The sequence below is a fragment of the Lutra lutra genome, chromosome 15 (assembly GCF_902655055.1).
Source record: "Lutra lutra chromosome 15, mLutLut1.2, whole genome shotgun sequence".
Lineage (NCBI taxonomy): Eukaryota > Metazoa > Chordata > Mammalia > Carnivora > Mustelidae > Lutra > Lutra lutra.
Genome location: NC_062292.1, coordinates 55,607,052 through 55,629,920, shown reverse-complemented (window position 1 = coordinate 55,629,920; position 22,869 = coordinate 55,607,052). Strand labels below are relative to the sequence as shown.

General features: G+C 36.4%; 1 protein-coding gene across 1 annotated transcript in view; it reads left to right on the top strand.

The window, feature by feature from the left end:
- GPATCH2 (G-patch domain containing 2) overlaps positions 1-22,869 on the top strand; it is a 170,289-nt gene that overhangs the window by 121,222 nt on the left and 26,198 nt on the right. The window contains exon 8 of the mRNA XM_047704500.1: positions 5,089-5,159. Coding sequence (XP_047560456.1) covers positions 5,089-5,159 — 71 coding nt within the window. The remainder of the gene's footprint in view (positions 1-5,088; positions 5,160-22,869) is intronic.

Below are 22,869 nucleotides of genomic sequence, written 5' to 3'. Positions count from 1 at the left end.
CAACAATGCTAATATCATAAAGAGAAAAAAGTTGAGCAATTCTTTTTTGCTTTTAATTTTTAAAATCTTTTTGACCAATTTTCAAATCTGCCTTTCATTTAAACTTTGATACATCATTTCAGATTTCTGTCTTGAATGTAGGTTATTAATTAATGAGTACATTTGATTCTGATTATCTACAGTAGCTATGGGCTATAAAGTTGATGTGAACCCTATAGCAGCAAATACCAAAATACTGCTCCTAGGGAAATACAAGGTTAGGTTCCTGAGAGGTCACAACATTTCATTTACTGATCAATACATATTCTTGTTTGATGTATGTTTATGTTTAATGATACCTTATTTAATATAGATATCATTGATTCTTAATATCTGAAGGAAGCTTGTTTAATGCACGTTTCCTCTGTAAGGTCTCTGACAGCCTTGCACTTAGGAACACTGGACAGCACCTCAGCTTTATCCTGGGGGCCACTTTAAATGATTAAATAAAAGAGAAGAACACAAAAATGCAAAAAATATAGCACTAAACAGACTGCTTGTTCACACTGAGAGCTGAAACACCGAGCGAAGGATCTACTCATCAGGCCTCAGCTAAGAACGTGCAGGACAGGGGACCCAAATTTTTGCCACTCCGCACGTGTCTGTGAAGGACTACAAAAATGTCGGAAGTATGATCTTGGCATTACAAATAAATTTTTGCAAATAGGCAAATTTGTAAACATGGAATCCATGAATACTGAGAAATCGTTGTACCTAGGTGTACATATACAAACCACACAGAGACCACTTATATTCCGAGGGGTGAACATTTCTTAATTCTACTCAGATCTAAGTCTAGCACTGTAAACTTTGCTAAATAAACCTCAGTGCAAGTGATGAAATGCAAAAACATAAAGAAATGTAAAATCCTTCACCAGATTGTTGAATGAATGACTGTTGGCATGCATGAGGACCTTTTTTTTTTCCCATACCAACTTAGCAACATAAAGAAAGGATAACATTACCATCACTTTTTGGAAAGCCCACCCCTTTCTACTTCCTCTGTCTTATAATTCCTCTTTCCATTCTTTAGTCCTAAATCCCATACCCATTGACACCATTCGTACTTCTCACTCTTTTATTACACATTCAGTAAATAACTATTATCCATCAGCCATTATCTTTCAGGTACTCTCTATCTTTATGAAGGAAAGTATTTAGAAAAACAATGTAGCTTTCCCCTGTGGTGGTTATAATCTGGGGCAGGAAAGCAATAATGACGCAGTCTGTTGTGAAATGTTTGAGAAAACCACAGAGAGGGCAGTTATAAAGGCCCCAGAAGAGAAATAAAGTTGGTTCAGAAATGGAAGGAAGGAGAAAGAAGTAGTTATATGAAACATCTTTTTTTTTTTTTTTTTGGTCCTATTTTATTCTGATTTTTCCTCTTTGAACATCTAATGATTTGACATTTTGACTATATTTACAAGTATCTTAAGGAGTCGTAGGCTACAGTTTAGATATTACTTAGCTCTCCCTTTAGGGTGAGGACGCTGAGAGCCCACCTGTGAGGAGATTTGAAATTCTTCGGTAGACACTTGAGAAGTTACAGAGAAGTGGCTGTTAACAGAAATATTCCTGAGCGAATGCCTCTGAGTATGAGGTGGTAAAGAGAGCATTTCTGTGGAAGAATTCCTCTCTTGGCTTCTTCTCTTGTATTAGGGACTTGAAACTTTTAATAATCTTGTGAAAATATTATGAAGAGCCACAGAAATCCCCTGCTCACTTACCGACAGTAAGAACCATCATCCACAAGGAACACTTCTCTTCCTGGTTTAATGCAGTAGTTTTCAAAACTGTGAACTTTTTGTAAACCTCACATTGTACTAGGTTTTGTGCTTATGAATTTTCATGTAATTCTTATATGGGTCATTTTTTAATATACATCTGCAGGTCACTAATCAGGGAGTTGTGTCTCCATCTGGCCTAAGTCCAGCAATCTGAAAGTTGGAAGGTAAGAAGCACTTCGCACCATATTCAGAAGTTCTGTTATTAATCAGAGTTGGCGTGGTCGAGTCAGAATCTTGAAAATTGACCTCACTTGTGACACTGATAGTCGTCCAAGGAAACAGAAAAATCATCAATAAGAAGAGCGAGGAATTTCTCAAAACCTGATGAGCTTCTCTTGCTTCTTAGAGCAGAGCTCAAGGATTCTTGTGTCTTTGACCATGAACTCAGGACCTGACTTAACCTTCTACCCCACTGCACCCTGCCGTCTTTTTTCTTATTCTTTGGGACATAGCAGAAACGTGTTGAGAATCTTTCAAATACAAATACATGTTTTCTGTTCTAATAACATTCTGGATTAATTTTTTCTTCTTTGCCCCTTAACAGATCTAGCTTCCCATACTAATTAATTGGATTCATGACCCATAGATCTGAGTTTGTATTTTTTTATCTTGGTTTGATTTTAAATTTGCAAAGGTGCACCTAGACTTATAGTTTTATTGATAAAGTGTGAAAATTTGTGATGGTTTTTTAATATAGAAGCACTGTATTAGATAATTCCGGTATTTACCTCCTTTTGTATACAAAGCCCATCAAAACTATAAATTTGAGGGAGAAAATAAATTCTCACATGAATATCATAGAAGGAGCTCTAACATTAGAATTTAGAGAAGGCGCTATCTCATTTAAGTTGATCCAAGTGGTGGCCTCTCCAAGAACTATCCAGACCTAGTAGGTATGGCCTAATATTTATATTGGTCCTTATAGTTGAATTTTCAAAACTAAACTAATAGAATTCTTATTTTAGAATGTTGTGTTTAGGATTTTGAGTTCTTTGCTGTAACTGTTTTAACACAAACCGCTGAAACAGCATTCACATATCTTTTATCTTAAAATTAGGTAAGTTAGTTAGCCACTACTATTACTTTCAGGTGGATGTAGAGATTTTATCATCTCACCTCTGGCTATCTGTGTCACAAATGTTGGTTTGTACATATGTTCTTAAAAGGCACTAGACTTAGAAATGCCAAAGTAATTAATTATTTTTATTTTCAGAAACAATTTTGTTTTCATGGTACGAAGTGTTTCTAAATTGAAACACTTTCAGATTAATGGACTTAAGATAAATGGTTGCCATTTTCTATATGTAGTAATAATGAGATCGAGCTTCAGCTGCCTATCAGATACTAGATCTCACTCCCTACTTCTTTATCACATTTATTCCATCATTCATTCATTCAACAAATAGTTACTGAGCACTAAAACTGTACCAGACACCGTGCTGGACCTTGGAGATTCAAGAATGAATAGGGGACGCAAAGGGCCACAGGTGAGCGAGAATGTGGTGCACACGCCAAGCTAGAAAGTTCAATATGGCGGGGCTATGTAATTTAGAGAAGAGGAGGTGAGTGACCATCACCAGAGGGGAGGTGGGTGGAGAGATGGGTGAAATAGGCTCAGAGGAAGGAGAGTGGCCTTATCACAGTGAGCACTGAGTAATGGACAGAATTGTCGAATCACTGTATTGTACACCTGAAACTAACAGAACGTGTGTTTACTATACTGGAGTTAAAAATCAAAAAGAAAAAAAAAAAGAAGAAGAAGTAGGAAGGTTAGGTTGGGGTAGGAGGAAACATAAGAAATTAGGAGTTTAGAAATGTAATCAAAGTATGAAGGGCCATGAAAGGCTTGAACAAGATTTAGAGTTTTATCCGCAGAGAGTAAACTAGATCTAATTTTAGAATTACTGGCTGCAGCGCGGAGAATAGATTGGATAGGAGTGAGTCTGGAGGCAGGGAGGCCTTTGCAAGTAAGAGAAAAGCATGGTACTAGGATGGTAGTAGTGGGGAAGGAAAGAAGTAGAAATTTAAGAGAAATTTAAGATACATATACTTATCATTAAGACCGTCCTGAAAGAATAAATAAATGATTTAACTACATTGTTGATGATCTAAGTTCTGTTTCCTCTCAAAGGTAGCCAAATGTTGCCAATTATTAATTCCAAATAATGTCATTAAATAGTTTAAAGCAGTTTTTATCAAAAGGTATTGCTACTGGTAGACAATACCCACTGACAACCAGGCTCATTAATTACAATCATAATGGTAGCATTTGAACCATTTTGCTCAGCACTTCTTGTGTTTTGGTCATAGTGCTAAGCATTTTACATGGTTTATCTTGTTTAACCCTCCTGGCAACCCTATCAGTAGATAATATTATCTCCTTTTTACAGATGGACGTGAGGGTTAAGTACTTTGCCTACGACTGCCCAGTTTGTAAATGGCAAATCTGTTATTAAAACCTAGTAACTTGTTAGTTACAGGCACAGCTGGGATTAGAACCTAGATCTATCTGCATTAGTACTTCTAAGATTTCTACTTTTGTTAGGGCTAATTTCTAATATGCTGTGCATCTTCCTTTTGGCCCAGTCTTGTGTATAATTATATTTCTGCATAAATAAGATAAGCTACAGTTTGAGCAAACACATAGTACAGAGTATTGACTACTTTTTTTTTTTTTTCTTTCCAATTAGTTACGGCAAAGCCAAGTGTGAAGGGAAGTGGATGGTGGGGCATTTTGAGGAGGCAATCAAATGTATATACATACTTTCTAATTATGTATTTCCAAGCCAATAATTTCTTTGAAAACAGATGTTTTAAGTGTGTTTCTTAACCATGTTTGGCCAGGAGATACAGAGAAAATATTAGATCTTTTATGTCAGCATAAATGACAAAGTCTCAATAATTCGCAGCTGAACGCAATGGTAAAGGCCCTTGGCAAGAGAGGTTATGTGACTTTAACCAAGACTACTCCAGAGAACTCGGATAAAGACTGAGTTCTAGAACCTCCCGCTCGGAGCAGTCTCGCTGTCAGGGAAACGTCAGATTGCCAACGCTTGCTCCCAGTTTTGTTACAAGAATGTCAGTGGCCTCTCCAGTGAGCCCAGTGATCTTCCTTGTGAGAGAAACCAGTAGAAGGCAAAAAAAAAGTTACCGCAAATGCAGGAATGGTGATCCCTTTGCTGAGAGGATCACTCTCCTACTTCCAAAATAATACAATGAAAATATTTTTGTTTCTACTACTTTGTCTTAACATTTTATATAGCATCAGCTTCTGAGAGATAACCGAGCTGAAAGAGGACACAAGAAAAACTGTTCTGTGAAAACAGCCAGCAGGTAAGCCATTCAGATCATTTTTAATTCTGCTCATTAAGTCATGTGCTCTGTTTCTCCCCATACCAATATGAATGGATGAGTGATAGCTGAGTTGCCTTTGAAGTTGCCGTCTAAAGAGCAAGTGTGAAATATTTCAACCATTGTTTATTAGAGTCGATTTCAGGATTATTAGTAATGAATAGAGAGATACCATTCAGAATGAATTTTTAAAAGAAAAGAAAATTTCCGTTTCTCATAACTAATCAATACAAGATCGGGATTTAGAATGATCATTTTAGTTTTCCATTTAAAAAGGTAGAATAAATCTTTTTCCCCTTAACTCATATGGTACTTAGACCTTATGAGAGAGCAACATGTATATTCTATAGAAAATACACTCATTTTAAGAAGTGCTTCTGGTTCTTACATATTTTATGTTGCTGAGTCGATGTTATTTTTTTCCATTAACAAAGAATTTGTCTCAGTCGGTTGTTTTAGATGTATATTTTCAAATTTTGCATGTGGTGTTTCTGAAAACTTAATTGTTATTTAGATGAAAATGGTCCTCAGAATATTGATCAGAACTACCACCCTGGGATTTACACTTACTCAATTTTTAACAAGATAACTGACTTCAGATAAATTGCATCCCATGGTTTCCCGTTGATAGGGCGCTAGCTGCTGTGTTTAACTTTCCCAAAGAAACAATAGAGCTTTAAAGTATAATGTTGTATAAAGTAACCTCAACTGAGAACCCACTCGATCTCTGAAGGAGCAAATGTAAATACTCTCCAAGCATGCCTGCCTAATTTAGACAATCAAAAACTGTCAAATAGGGGCACCTGGGTGGCTCAGTGGGTTAAGCCTCTGCCTTCAGCTCAGGTCATGGTCTCAGGGTCCTGGGATCAAGCCCTGCATTGGTCTCTCTATTCAGCGGGGAGCCTGCTTCCCCCTCTCTCTCTCTGCCTGTCTCTCTGCCTACTTGTGATCTCTCTGGCTCTGTCAAATAAATAAATAAAATCTTTAAAAAAAAGAAACTGTCAAATAAATAATAAGTTGACCATCAGTGATAGTCAACATAAAACCAATATATTTACCCCTAAGAATGTCAGCTCCTAAGATTATAGCAATATCTGTATAAAATGTGTACAGTTTATAAATAACTGTGAATGAAATATTCATACAAATAAAATGAGCAGACAGCAGCTCACTATTGGAATTAATCAGGCAAAATGGGAAAAAAAACATATAATTGTTAGAAATGAGAAATATGATTATTAAAGAGATAATTAGTGAAATGGAGATACGGCCCAAGAAATAGACCAGAATATAGCCTAGAAATACAAGGAGATTGGAGAGTAAGAGAGTCCTTAAAAGACACAGAAAAAAAGTCCAAGATATATTTAATCAGAGTCTTTGATGAAGAAGGGCTTAAAACACATGCACACAGACACACACACACAATATTTAATGAGATATTGGTTAAGAATCCCCAATGTGAAAGTTATAAATCTGTACTTACATACAGAAAGCACAATGGATACTAAGTACAATAAATTAAAAAAAAAAAAAAAAATCCAGGGGCACCCGGGTGGCTCAGTCAGTTGGGCGTCTGCCTTTGGCTCAGGTCATCATCCCCCGACATAGGGCTCCCTGCTCAGCAGAGTCTGCTTCTCCCTCTTCCTCTGCCTCTCCCCACCATTGTGCTCTCTCTCACTTGCTCTCAAATGAATAAATAAACTCTTTAGAAAAGAGAAAAGAAATCTACACCTAGTGGTATAGTGTAGTATACCCAAAACAAGAGAAAATCTTAAAAGAATCCAGAAAGAAAGGACAAATTGTCTACAAAGGAATGGTAGCTATACATCAGATATCTCTGTAGCAGCAAGGAACCCAGAGCACAGTGGACTCATCTTCAGAGTTGTAAGTGGACACACAACCTAGAACTGTGTACCTAGAAAAACATCTTTCCTGGATGAAAGTGAAGTAGGCACATTTTCAGATTTTCACAAACTAAGAACATTTACTATCAAAAGACTTTGACCAGAATTTTTAAAGGATGTGTTTCAAACAGTGGTCTCCCAAAAAAAAGTCTGAGATTCAGGAATGATGCAGAGCCAATGAACTGAAAAAGATGTAGGTAAATGTAAACAACCATTGTTTGTATAAAGTGATAATGATGTGTGATTCATAGGCCTTTTCAAAAGACAATCTAAAATAGTGGACAGCAATAGCATTGGCAGGAAGAGATGAGTCATGAAGCATGGGCATGGGACAGGGCCAGTGAGGAGCTAGAGGGAAGGGTTCCAGTGGGGCATAAAGAAGGTCTTGGGATGAGGGTATTTTCATTACCTTGAGTGTGCTGATGGTTTCACATGTATATACCTATGTCAAAACTTGTCCAGTTGTACACTTTATCTGTGCATTTTTCTTATGTCACCTACACCTCAATCAAGATCTTCTAAAAAAATTTGGGGGGGGCCACCTAGGTGGCTCAGTCGGTTAAGCATCTGCCTCCAGCTCAGGTCATGATCCCGGGATTCTGGGAGCAAATCCTGCATAGGCCTCCCTGCTCAGCAGGGAGTTTGCTTCTCTCTGCCTCTCCCCCAACCTCCACTTGTTCCCTCTCTCTGTCTCTCTCTCAAATAAATAAAATCTTCAAGTAAAAGTCAAAGTCTTTATGTTGGCCTTCAAGGCCATTTGTGATCTGGCCCAGATCTTTTCACTTCCTCCCTGACATCTTCTCCCACTTCACTTCTTACTCAAGCCCTCCTGCACAGTGGCTTCTCTGCTATTCCCCCAGCACCCCAGCCCCACTCATGTCTCATGGCCCTTGCACATGCTGTTCCCTCTCCCTGAAGCTGTCTTCATGGCTTGCTTCCTGTTTCCTTCAAGTCTCTCCTCAATGTAAAAAAGGTTCATTATCCACCAAACCCATCAAACTCTGATTGATATGTCTTCCTGATTGTCCAAGAGGGACAATCTCTTTAACTTCATGAAAGCAGGGTCTTTGCTTTACTCACTGGAGTATTCCCAGTACCAAAAACAATGCCTAATACATGGGCAATGAATGTCATTACATAAAATATTTGTAGAATTCATTTAAAATAGATTCTATGGCAGTAAAGTGCTTTGATTGAGTCCTTGTGGGGACCTCTACAGTTAGTATCTGACTCTAGTCCGCATGTCACTACTTACAGGCTGGGTGATCCTGAGCAAAATGCTTAACTTCTCTGTCCCTCAGTTTACTTATCTGTGAAACTGGGAAAATAGTCATACCTACTTCATAGCACTGTTAGAAGGGATAGATGTGTTAGCGCCTCTAAGGCATTTAAAATGGAAGAGCTGAAACATTAACTCTTATTTCAAGGATGGTCTTGTTATTTCCACCTGTGTGTTTTCTAAGCACTTGTTCAAATTTATTTTTTTTATCCTATTTTTCTTCTACCTAGTTTAGAAAGTCAAATCATTCTATAAAACTCAGGACAAAGTATGGCAGCCCCCAGCCCTGTCCTTCCCCATTCTCCAATTTCACCCTCTAGAGGAAACGACTTTCAACCCTTTTAGCCATTTCTTCTAGTATCAAGCCAAACTGCAGGCTTATATTATGATTTCTTGATGTTCTTACTTTGGTATAACCTACTGACTTTCTGCTGTACGTCCTATACATACACACACGCACACACGCATGCACGCACCCCTTATCTGCATTTTTCTCTCTTTCTAGTAGCTATCTCATAATTGTCAGACCAAATCAATATTCATTGTTTGCATTAATGTGATTATGTATGTAAATATTATTCATAGATGTATCACTTTCTTGTTGTCATGGAGATAACTGTCTTATTTTTCATTTGCTTTGTTTTCTGTGTGCCTCACCCCAGTTCATCAACCACCACTACGCAGAAGTGTAGTTCCTCTCACTTCTTTTTCTGGGGGGCCTCCCTCTTGGAGCTGTCCGTTTCTCAAGATCCTTTCTCAGCTGTGTGCTGTCTGGACCTGCTGCACAGCTCAAGTCCCGTGATCTCTCTTCATTATCATCCTGGGACTGTCCTTCATCTCTCCTACATGGGATTTCCTGTTCCCTGGCCTCCACGCCATTATTTTTCCTGAGCTTTCTGAGAAGGAGAACAGTCGTGGTTAAATTTGGGCACTTTGCATATCTGAAAATCTGTTTGTTCTAGTCTTACATTGACTGATTCAGCTGGGAATGGAATTCTGTTGGGAGCCATTTGCCACGGGATTTTGAATGCATTGCTCCCATGCGGGGAGTTGTCTGTGGTTTCCATTCCCCTGGCTCTCTTAGGATTTGGATGTTGGAGTGTCCTCAGGTGATGCTCCAACTTTCCTTAATGTCCCTTTTATATATTGTTGTCTTCAAAGATTTCTGGCCAGTTTTATCAAAGTGATGTCCCAGACCTTTTATTCACTAAAAAAAATTCTTTTACACTTTTCATTTCCAAGAGCTCACCTTGTTCTTTGAACATTCCTTTTGTACAGATATCCTCTGTGTCTTGTTTTGTGGGTGCAGTTTATTTTCTTGTGTCTCTAAGGGTAACGTTTGTGTGAGGCACAGGGCAATTCGTGAAGGTGAAGTAAGCACAAGGAGAGGAAGACTTACTCAAGTTTAATTTTTGTTACAAGTTTTATTAAGTGCAAGACAAAAAATTCTTCACCTTTCTTATTTATATGTATTTTTCTGCGTTGCTGTCTTCAAAGCCATTTTCTTTCTAGTATTTTCAATATTGACTTGACTTTTCTTACCCCCTTTGGTTGAGTGACTGCACTTCCCTTTCTCAACTTGTGGGAAACATAAAGGTTAGAGAAGAGAACTATAATGCATTAAATCAATAAATTTGGGGATCATTTACTCCCAAAACATAGCAGGCAGGTAAGAAAAGATAAATGCACCAGTGGTCTGCTGCTGGTGACTCACAGCCGAGCCTCTGAAGCTCATGGAGACAGTGTGGTCTTCAGGTGGGCGTTTCTCACCGGAGCTCGGCATCGTTCTTCCAGCTCGTGGAGGGTAGTACATGTTACCCTCAGCTCTGAGGGGGAGTTTTCAACACCTCTGTAGCCGGATTTCAGGCCCTTATTTACCGAGGCCACTAACTATAATGCACTTGGGTAGTTTTCCAGATACCCAATTTATGGCATTTTTCCTTTTTTACCACACCCACTTCATCTTGGCTCTTGAAATTGGTGACTGGGTGCAGGGGAATTGTGTCTTTTCCAACTCTCAGACTCTCTTATGTCTAACAGTACCAAAGAGGTGACAACCTATGAAAGCCTCCTTTAAACAAGCAGCTACTTTGCTAATGAGAGTCTGTTCTCTAGGGAAGCTCTACTTCATCAACAACGGACTGTGTTTTTCAAGGGGTCCCGTGCTTCTTCCTCTGAAAAGGGCAAGGGGTCCTTTAGATTTCTCTTTTCTTTTCCTTTCTTTTTCTTTCTTTCTTTCTTTCTTTCTTTCTTTCTTTCTTTCTTTCTTTCTTTCTTTCAAATTTTATTTATTTGTCAGAGAGAGCATAAGAAAGGAGACAGCAGAGGCAGAGGGAGAAACAGGCTCCCTTTTGAGCAAGGAGCCCAACAGAGGACTCAATCCCAGGAGCCTAGGATCATGACCTGCCTGAGCCACCCAGGCATCCCCTTTTGACTGATTCTTAACACAGATATAATGTAAACTAATATAAACAAACTCTAATTACAAACAGTGCTGTAATGTCATCTCATTGATCCAAATGGTATTAGTCTTACACATCTTCCTTTTAGTCTGTCGCTTCACTTTTATTCCCTGGGGGAGCCTTATCATACAGCAGGTGTATCAGATACTAAGTGGTGTGAAAAACTTTTCAGCAAAACGATATCCTCTTATATTCATTTTGTGTTCGCCCAAGATTTTACATTGCACTGCTTGAAGTTGCGTGTTTCCTGTCTTGTATTCATCCGTGTTGCCCATACCTTACTGATTATTCCCATCTGATTCTTCTGTTTGATTAGTCTATGAGGTTCTGTTTTCTGGTCCTCCTTCCATTTCTTCAGAATTCTTTATCCATTTTCCTACTGTGGCATTTTGTCTTAGGCTTCTTGTGTATTATTTCTCATCTACTACTGAATGAGTATCTCCTTGTGTACCTGAAAGCCTATGAAAACAAATAAAACCTTAGGGAAACACAAAATTATTTCAAGAAATAAATGCATGAAAGCATACTGGATTGTAATTTTTAAAAACCGCTTCTTATTACCTATCACTGTCAATATTTGATAATTAACAGGCATAGTTTTTGAGTGGTCATTGCACATACTAGATTATTAGCCAAAGTGAAACACACACACATATTCACATTCACACACTCAGCTAAACCTTCAGGCATTGCATCTGAGTGTTTTATAAAAACGGTGGTGACATCTAAATTTATTTCTTCAACTCATATCTCTCTCTTAAATTCCAGACTTTAAAAAATATATATATTTTATTTATTTATCTGACAGAAATCACAACTAGGCAGAGAGGCAGGCAGAGAAAGAGGTGGAAGCAGACTCCTCGCTGAGCAGAGAGCCCGATGCGGGGTTCTATGCGGGGCTCGATCCCAGGACCCTGGGATCATGACCTGAGCCGAAGGCAGAGGCTTAACCCACTGAGCCACCCAGGCGCCCCTTAAATTCCATACTTGATATCCAAATCTTCCACGTTTTTATCTCAGTAGTCAAATATAATTTTATACTTCTCAAAGTTAGGAAGTTCTTTTCCTCTGCCTTCATCTCAAACTCCAATTAAATAATTTCATATTGTTTCTCATGTCATAACCTTTGGTTAGTACCAGAAAGTTCAATATAGTTTCCCAAATTGAAAGGCAGTAAAACTTGCATTAAATGATGCCTGATTCTAAGGGATGTGCCATTCTTGAAAATGTCTTACTTTTTTAAATACCTCTTTATATTTATGATTAGTCTTTACTATTCTAAGAATCCATATAAAAGGATTGATAGTTTGACAAAAATTGACAGCAATTTTATTGAATTATTTAGATCATGTCATGCCTTTCCTTTTAGATCTGTATTTTTTTTTTTAATCTGCTGTTCTTCTTTACTTAAATGAGTTTTGTCATTTACTCTTGGGAGGCACAAAGGCTAAACCATCCAGCTGTCTGATATGTAATTTGAAATTAAGTAAAAATGCTTTTGTTGTTGATGTTATTCAATTGTATTTAATATTTAAAATGTCTTTTAACATTTTAAAAGTAGCTCAGTCGGTTAAGCGTCCACCTTTGGTTCAGGTCATGGTCTCAGGTCCTGGGATCCAGCCCTCTGTCGGGCTCCTGGCTCAGCAGGGAGCCTACTGCTCCCTCTCCTCCCGTTCATGCTCTCTGTCACTATCTTGATCTCTCTATCTCTCGCTCTCAAATAAATAAATAAATAATTTTTTTAAAAAAAAATGAGGGAATATAAATTTTAAAGATAATAATAATAAATAAAAGTCTTTTAAAAACGTGTTATTTCACTTTTACTTAGTTTGTAGTAGCATTACATTTTTCATCTACTTAGTGTCAAATAATTTGATAACCCCTGGATACTGTGTGTTCTGTTTCTTATGTCAGCAATTAATAGTGAGGAAGAAGAAATCAACCTCTTTTTTTTTTTTTTGTCTGTCATCTTGCCTATTAGTAGTAAAGAGTCTCCCAAAATGAAAAAAATGACAGTAGATTTCATCACAGAATCAAAACAAATCCCATCATACTGACATACAAACACATTCATGTCAGCCTTCTTCCGTCAGGTTAGAAGAACATTTCTATTACTTTAATACAGAGCATATTCATTTTTATATGATGATATAAATCATTGTGTTGTGTTGCAGCTTTAACAAATAAAATTATAGCTGTTTTTTATTTGATCTCCTAAAGATCCAAAGATGTTAAAGGTTTGAGTTTACTTATTCTTCCCCATAGTGTCATCTGTTACTGGAGAAGGAGATCTAATTTGCAACGGATACAAAACTATTTGTCATTTTGCAGGTTTGCCAAAAATAAATGAAACTATTAATTACTACATTTTTGAGCAGCTGTTAATAAATTGGGACAGGATAACTGTTCATTAGAGTACTGGTTAATGACATGGACTATATTGGTTCAGTGTTGCTTTTCACAGAAATGTATCAACAAGATTAAACCTATTAACAAAAGTAAGTGAAGCTTTATGTAAATTTTTAAGATGAGAAGTTACCTACCCTATGTTAACAAATTTGCCATTTTAAAACAAATCCTCCTTTGTCATATTAAACTAATGATTCAGTACCATATTTTAAAACAACTGATACCACTTAACATTCATGTTTTATATACTTTATGTTTATATGTCCAAAATAATGGCTTGAAACTGCTTTTAAATAGTAATTTTAAAAGTAAAATGTCTAGTGTGTTGTTGTTCTACTTTCTAAACCTAATATTCGCATTAAATTTCATTGTCTTAAAAAAGTTTACCCAATCCTCCAGATAGAAAATATCTTAAAAAAAAAAGAAAATGTCTTTTAGATTTTTAAATTCATTCATACATATGCATGAATAAAGACATAGAATATATTTACATATTCCCTTTAACATAAATGTATACATTCTTTACTTGTTTAATTGGAATACATTTAATTGCATCTGTGTTCTAATTTAAAAAATTTTTAATGGCTTCTAGGTATGGATATTTATAGTAGCGTAATTAGAAATACACCACATATACAACATAAAATGGTTTTTAAGGAATTTAATCTATTTTATACTATATGACGAAATTATTATATTAAAAAAAGGAAGTAGTCTCAAATTGCCACTTCTCATGCCTCCTGTCCCTTGGGCATCTAGCAATTCTGACCTTCCTTGCCAAAATTTTAAACTAACAGTTATAGGGAGTTATTTTAAATTGTTACTATACTAAATAAAATTACTTACCAGCCAGTTAGAATTTTGAGAGATTGCTTTTCAGGGTAATATGAATAACCTACACAGACAAAAAAAAAAAAAAAGGATTTGCCATTTGAAAATATGTAATGTATCCAGTGTGTGGTAATTAAAAAAGCAATCAAGTCCTGGTAAAACATTCATGACAATGTCTTTCTTGAAATCTGGTAGCTCCGTTAGATATTGTCACATGACTAAACGCATGTACAGCCTCTCCCTCCAGAACAGCAGTGGAATTTGGCCATGGTCACTAATAATGGAAAATAGCACAGGAAAGCCTTTCCAGTAAATTTGTCTTGTGGAGTCCATTTCCTTCAGACAGGTGTCTGTTTCACAGCTGGCTCTCTCCAAATTGGTCCTGTGATTAAATGGACATGGACACAGACCTAACCTTTTAACTCGCAGAGATGGCCCCCTGAGGCAGGGATAGAGGTCTACCTGCAGGACCATGTATTAACAGCAGCTGTATCCCCACTGCTGCCCAGGTCATAGCTTCACCGGGGGTATGTATGAGGATCTGATCATCAGATGCATATAGGTGCCAGAACACTCCCCAAAACATCAAGTATTCCTAATTTATTAGGAAAAGAATTGCTGTAAAAGTTAGTGTTTTAAACCAGCAGTACAATAAACCAGCAACACAATAAACAATAGCTCCTACTTGATCATTTGTACCTTGCAGCCTGAAGAATAAACCTCGTAAATTCATCAGCCGCATTGACAATGCTCTGAATTTTAAAAATGCTATTTTGTGTCCATAGAAAACCAATTATTTGAACTCTTGAACTTCGACATATGTAACTGCTTATAATATAATGGGGATCGTCCTGCAGTCTAAATCAGTTACTGCATATATAAATAGTGGCTATATAAGCATAAATTATGTAATAATTTATAAAAATTTTTAAATATTAAACACTTAACTGTCACTTGTTGTAGTTGATTTTAATTACCTTTCAATTAGGAGGCAATTTAAAAATAAACCTAAAAAATCACAAAATGATGTCTCATAGAGTTAGAGCTATGTTTTTAAAAGAATCCACTTCTTTATAATCAGAATTTTTCCTTGCCCTTTCTCTTCAGAAATATTTTTCATCACTCTGTAGTGATTTGTTTGTATACCAAGATATTGTTGGGAATTTACTTTGTTTATTTCATATACTTCTGATCAATTCCAACTCATGCCCAATTATATTACACTAAATTAACATAATTCAACAGATGTTGATATTTAAATGTTTTCTGGCATTCAAATCTTGGACAGCTGTCTTTGAGCTTGGGGAAAAGGCAAACATTTAGAGTTAAATGCTGAACATATGCTTAAATTACTAATTAGAAAGATGGAATAAAAACTATGCATTATCCTTTCTAAGGACAATAAACCTCAGATAGGGATTTCTATAATCTTTTTACATCAAGTTACAGTCCAGAGGTGTACTCAGACTAAAAAACATCAGACTCCATGGATAATTTAATTTCAAGTTTGATCACTTAAAAATTATGGCGAGTGTTACTAGGATTTGAACATCTAAAATGACTTCATACTGGCAGTTTTAAGAGTTGAAAAGATGCTCTTCACTTACAATGTCAGGATGGTAAAAGCAGTTTTTAACAATATTTTATTATGGAAAATCTATCATATGCAGAAATACAGAGAAAAATATAAACTCAGTGTGTCTCTCAGCTGGCTTAGATCAGGGTATGGCCAGCCTGGTTTCATGTGTATCCCCACCCAGCCCTTCCTCCAACCCCAAAGCCCATCTACCATATGACTTCAACTGAAACGTAACAGTATGTTCTAAAAAATAATAGCCTCTCTTAAAAAAAAAAAGCAAGAAGAAGCCACAGTACCATTACCACATCTATTAAAAGAGCAATAATTTATTAATACATGTTATTTCTTAACATATGTTAATATATGCAATTGATATTCACATTTCTTCAGTTATTTTGTAATGTTTTATTTTATACGTTGTTTGGATTTGGATCCAAATGAGATCTGTCTCTTATAATGGGTTGACATACATCTCTTTAAAAATGTTCCCTTTAATTTATAAATATGCCCTCCCCAGCCTTTGTTTCTCCTTGAAAGTTTTTGATTACAGAAATCAGATTGTTTGTTCTATGAAGTTTGTCACCTCCCAGAGGTGTTGCTGATTTTACCCCACTGTGTCATTGCACATACTCCTCTTGTCCCTCCCTCCTGTAATTGGTATTTAAATCTAGAGAATTGATTAGGTTCAGGTTGTTTTGTTTGTTTTGTTTTGCTTTCTTTGGGCCAAGGCTGTTTCAGAGATGGTATCTTCTATTTTTCTCGCTTCCATGGCTCTTTCTGTGATTGGTTAGCCATAATGTTCCCAAATTCATTCAATAAGTGTTACAGAATGGTGATATGTTAATTCTGTCATTTCACTTTTGCTTATTGGTTGGATGACTTCTGTTAAAAATTTCCCCCACTTCAGCTACTTGATTACTTCAAGGCACAGATCGTATAGGAAATGAGAGATAAATACTTGATCACTTCCCTTGGTTATCAGTTTTCAGAATTAATTGGTTCTTTACATTTTCCAGAGATGAACAGTCAAACTTGATTCTATTTTTTCTTTAACTCATTTATTTTAAACATATTTGATGTATTTCAGTTCATTAGTTATTATTCTAATGGTGTTAAAATTGGCCCATCTTTGGGCAATGGAAGATTGTTTATATTGGTTCCTGAGTCTGTTTCCTTTCTACTGGATTTTCTTTGCTTTCTTCCTTGCCATCTGGTATGTTTACTTTTTCAAGGCTACCTTGTACCTTTTCTAGCCTAGACCAAGAGTCTGCCATTTCTTTAAGAAGGGAAATAGTTTCAGAAACTACAATCTGGATGTTAGAGCTATAATTATTTCTAGCCCTTTTTAATGGAATGTGTAAGGATTTTTTTTTTTTTTTTTTAAACATGTTGGCTCACACTAATAGTCTTGACTCAAATTCAAGACTTCGGTATTTTTGTACTTTCCATTATTGATTATAATCTCTTTTTTTCAACATTGAAAATACTACTTCTCAGTGACACCATATAATTAACAGTTGTCCCTTGAACAATGTGGGAAGGTTAGGAGCACCCACCCACACCTCGTGTGATCAGAATTTCTTTGGTGACTTTTCACTCCCCAAAAACCTACTGATGGCCTACTGTTGACCAGAAGCCTTACTGATAACATAAACAGTTGATTAATGCATATTTTGTGTGCTATATGTATTATAATATATAATATATGTAATATATATGTATGTATATTGTATTCCTACAACAATGTAAACTAAAGAAAAAATGTTATTAAGAAAATAATAAGGAAGAGGCACCTGTGTCTCAGTAGTTGAGTGTCCAACTCTTGGTTTCGGCTCAGGTCATTATCTCAGGGTCATGTCCTCAGGAGTCATGAGATCAAGCCCAGAGTGGGGGCTCCATGCTCAGTGCAGAGTTTGCTTGAGATTCTTTCTCCCTCCTTCTCCCTTCTCTTCTGCCCGTCCCTCTGCTCACATTCTCTCACACTCTTCCTCTCACTAAAATAAAGTCTTTTTAAAAAATCATGAAGATGAGAAAACACATTGATAGTACTGTACTGTATTTATTGGAAAAATTCCTTGTATAAGTGGACCCGTGCAGTTCAAACCCATGTTCAAGGGTGAGCAGTATTCCTTTTATCTAACCAGTCGTACACAGAGCAGTCTCAGAATCACCTTATCATTATGACCATCAAATAAAATAATTTTTAAGAACAGCCTAAAATTTTTCCTTTCCCTATTTGTTTTATAATTCTTACATTTTTCACAAGGAATATGTAGTCAATTCCTGTGTGTAGTCAGTTTCAAGCCCCTTGAGGGACCCCTGGGTGGCTCAGTCAGTTAAGTGTCTGCCTTTGGCTCAGGTCATGATCCAAGGGTCCTGGGATGGAGCCTGCTCAGCAGGGAATCTGCCTCTCTCTCTCTCTCTCTCTCTGTCTACCCTCCCCACCGCTTTGTTTTTTTCTCTCTCTCTTAAGTAAATACATAAAATCTTTTTAAAAATAAGTAAAGTCACTTGAAATAGTTTCTAAGTATAGATATACCAATTTGTAATTAGGTTCTTTAGTTTTATCTTAATATTCAGAGACTTCTCTTTAAAAATATATTTAATTTTGTTATATAATGACATAAACATCATTATAGGTTCTATAATCAAATCTCCACCAAAAAAAAAAAAATCATTTTCAAAGAGGTCTAACCTCTATCCTGTCCCCTCAACAGGGGGCAGGTAGCTGTTTTTCTGTTTTGTTCTATTTATGGTTTATCCTTCTGTTGGCTTTTTTTTTTTTTTTTCCTATTTTAGAATAAGCAGATCTATCTTTCTTCCTTTCTGTGTTTCCTTTTCTTTGCTGTTACTCGCACTCTGGTATAACATTTTACATTTCAGAAGACTTTTGTTTTTTCTAATAATTATCTTTGCATTAATACTTTGGGCAGGAGAGGCTGTTTGCTATTGGTTCCCTACTGGGACCTATCCTGAAGTTAGCTAGTAACCTCTTTTGCCCTTCTCATTCCTCTCCCAAGCACTGGATGTAAAGTCGATGATACTCTGCTAATATCTATAGGCCAATCAGCAAACTCATTCCTAAATATAATGTTAATGATCCCCATCACATCTGCAGTCAGTGTTTCTCTGTTCTTTATGTTTTCCTCTGGAAGGGCTCGTGGAACAGTGTCCCTTGAGTTCCATGACCTGTACATGTAAAGGTCACTTTGGCCAGATTTACAACCCATGGTTCCTGTCTTCTTTCCTCAATAAATAGTTTCCTGCATTGTCTGTATAAAACATTTGTTTTCAATGTCTGCTGGAGTCTGGTTTCCTTTCATGTTTCAGTGACTTATTTTTGCCTGGATGCTCAATGATAATTTCTTTCTCTTTAAAGCCCGAGAGCTAGAATAGATATTCTGGTATGGTCATTCAAGGTATTTTTTTCCCAAGGATGAAGTATGCTCTTTCTGAAAGTAGTTATTATTATTCTTGAAATAAATTTTAAGATTTCCTCCAGTTACAGTTTTTCATGTTTATCTCATTTCGTTGCTTTGGTTTTGCTTCAAAAGTTTCTCTTATACATATACTGGATCTTTTTTGCCTGTCTTTTGTAGTATCACTTATATGATCCTTTTTCTCTCTCCTTTTATTTTGGATGTTTTTATACTTTGCAGCCTGTGTTTCATTACCTTCTATTCTCCTCCATCCTCTTCTGTTATATTTTAGTCTAGTTTCATTTCTGGAATTTTTTTTTTAACTTTCTAATTGTTTTCTGGATGCTGTCATCTCTCTTTGGCTAGCTGTTGTTAGGGGAGGGTTGGGTTATGCTGTATAGATTCAGAAACAAGAGTGCTACTGCCACCATATTCCCAGAATATTCCAGGACTTCTTCATAACCTGCTTATTTTTTTTTTAAGATTTTATTTATTTATTTGAGAGAGAGAGATCACAAGTAGGCAGAGAGGCAGGCAGAGAGAGGAGGAAGCAGGCTCATTGCTGAGCAGAGAGCCCGAATGTGGGGCTCAATCCCAAGACCCTGAGATCATGACCTGAGCCGAAGGCAGAGGCTTAACCCACTGAGCCACCCAGGTGCCCCAATCTGCTTATTTTTAAGGGTGGAAATAAGTGATTGGAGCAATACATGGTCAGGGCTGCATTTCTCTCCTGATAGATCTAGTATGTCATGATTTTCTAGTCTTCTAGTATAGAAATGTCTATGTTTCTTTTAACAATGATGCTTCATACACTACTTCCACACACCTTTAAGGACTTTTTTTTACCAAGTATATAAAAGCCACTAGTCTAGGTGATGTGTTTGGAACCCACATACTGTGTACAATCTCCGCATTCCAGAATCTTATATCCTCCTACCCAGGAAAACCTGGACTCCATCCATGATTCATTTTAGCCTCTCACTCTTGTGCCCTTCATTTAGTCTCCATAAAATAGCCAGAATGACATTTGGAAAATCCAAATCTATTTGTGTGTACTTAAAAATTCTTAATGGCTCCTTATGCACTGTTCCTAAGTTGTAAATTGGTACAGCAACTATGGAAAACACAGTATGGAAGATCCTCAAAAAATTCAAAACAGAACTATCATATGATCCAGCAAGTTCATTTCTGGGAATATATCCAAAAGAAATAAAAACACTAACTCCAAAAGATATCTGCACCCCCATATTCATTGAAACATTTTTTACCCTAGCGAAGACATGGAAACAACCAAAGTACCTAGCAGTGGATAAATGGATCAAGATGGTGTGTGTGTGTGTGTGTGTGTGTGTGTGTGTGTAATGGATTATTTAGCCATAGGGGAGGAAAAAAGAGCAAATCTACTATCATTTGAGACACATGGATGGACCTTCAAGGTATTATGCTAATTAAAATAAATTAAACAGAGAAAATACTTTATGATCTCACTTAAATGTGAAATTAAAAAGGGGGGGAAAACAAGATCAGATTTATAGTTACCAAAGGCAGAGGATGGGGAAGGGGAAATTGGAAGAAGGTGGTCAAAAGATAACAAGCTTCCAGTTATAAGATAAATAAGTACTAGGAATGGAAGGTACTGCATGATGACCACAGCTAACACAGCTATATGACACATAGGGAAGTTGTTAAGAGAGTAATCTACCAATCTCATCACAAGGAGAAAAGTTGTTTTTTTTTTTCCTTTTCTCTTTCTTTCTTTGTTTTCTTTTTATTGTAACTATATGAAAAGATAGATGTTAGCTGAACCGACTGTAATCACTTTGTATGTAAATCAAACCATCATTTTGTACACCTTAAACTAATACAGGTGTGTATGTCAGTTATTTTTCAATAAAACTGTAAAAAAACAAACAAGTAAATAGATGGAAACACACAAACACATAAATTCTTAATGGCTTCCCATTGCCTTTAGGATCAAGTCCTAAATGTGGCTTGCAAGGTCTTTCTAGGTCTACCCATCTTGACGATTCCAGCCTCATCTCCAAATACTCCCTACCTTGAATGCTATAAACCAGCTGCAATGAGCTTGTTTTTGTTCTTCAAATAAACTCTGCCCTCTCTGCAGTAGAATTTAAGATTCATTAAAAAGATATAAAGTAGAGTGGGAAATCAGCTTGACAACCTCTGATTTGGTATATCGTGTTCTGTTGTATTTGCATACATGACACATTTGTATGTTTATAGAATATATTTAGACCTTATTAGCTAATGATAAGTCTGTTATATTTCCCCATTCGTTCTCTAAAAACAAAATATGTTCTGGTTCCCAGAGTTTCTCTACTTCTTTGGGCTCATGATTGGGACAAGAAAGCGACAGAATCAATACAGTGTTCAGTTTACCAAAAACAAACTCTCTTTGTCTTTGGGGAATTATAGTCAAGACTTACTGAGCGCATGCAGTGAGCCACACATCAGCCCTCACATCAACTCTTTGAGAACAGTTCCACTATTACCTCCATTTCTCAGATGGGAAAGGCAACGTGTAAAAATTAAGTAACTTGCCTAGGTTTGCCCAGATTGTTAAATGGAGAAGCAGCAATGAAACTTCATCTCTTGGCTTCAGAGTCCACACTCTTAACCACTGTGCTGTAACACCTCTCCAGATAAGTGGATATGCAGTTAAAAAGGATCAAAGACAGGGAATTTAAAGTATACTACCTAAAATTGAAGAAAAAAATTCCCCATCATTTTTCTGGTTAAATACCAAAATAGCTGAGATCCCCTGAGTGTCAACAATGCATTTATTTCATCTCATTTAATTTCCAAAATTAGCCTCTGAAGTAGATACTGTTATTTTTCCCATTTTGCATGTGATGAAAGAGAGAGAGGTCCAGTAACTTTCCCAGCTCAAACACCAGGTAATTAACACGGTAGTGTCTTTTTCCTCAAGTCTTATTCCTAAGACATATAAAAATGAACTCGACCATCTTCTTAAATCTGCTATCTCGTCTTTAAGCAAAACTGTTGACTCTTCTAAAATAGTAATTTTAAACATTTTAGATTATTTGTGCATTATGTAACAGAGAAAGTGGCAACATTTTGAAACCATGACTAAAACGATTGGTGTTAATTTGGCATTCAGTGTCTGAAATTTAAAAAATACAGAGGACCTGCATGTTTTTTAAAGAAATGCAATGTAAATGAGAAAAGAGTAAATGTATATGAATGTAAATGAGGAAATGAGAAAAGACTTCATTTTTATTTGAAGTTAATTTTCGGTAGGATATTTCTCTGTGGACACTTAAAGATAATAGGCCTTCCAAATATAAAGAGTAGTAAACCTGAATTACCAAAATGAGGAAGGATGTTTGGTCAAAGATCTTGATGGCATAACTGATTCTGAATATAAGCTAATGCATTCCAACTTTGTAGGTATTCGAGTTGAATAGAACCAGGAGAATCCTGAAATAGTCTTTCTCTTGATCACTGAACATTTAGTGTTCATATAGTCAGCACAAGCCCCCAATAGCTTCCCTAGCTATTAGAGTATATTTCACAGTCTAGGAAACATTTGCTAACAAGTGTGTAAAAGTTTTATGTACATATTGTTCATTCGTCTGCCAAAAACTATCATGGAAGAGAAGGCACCGAAAGCATTCTTTTCATAAAGTTACACTTAGCAACTTAGCAAAACGCAAAATTATGTAAAAAGGGAAACACTTTTGCATTAGATGCCTGCCTAGACTTTAAAAGCTGGCTTACATATATACAAGTTTGATTTTGCACATACTTTCACCCTGAAGCCCAAG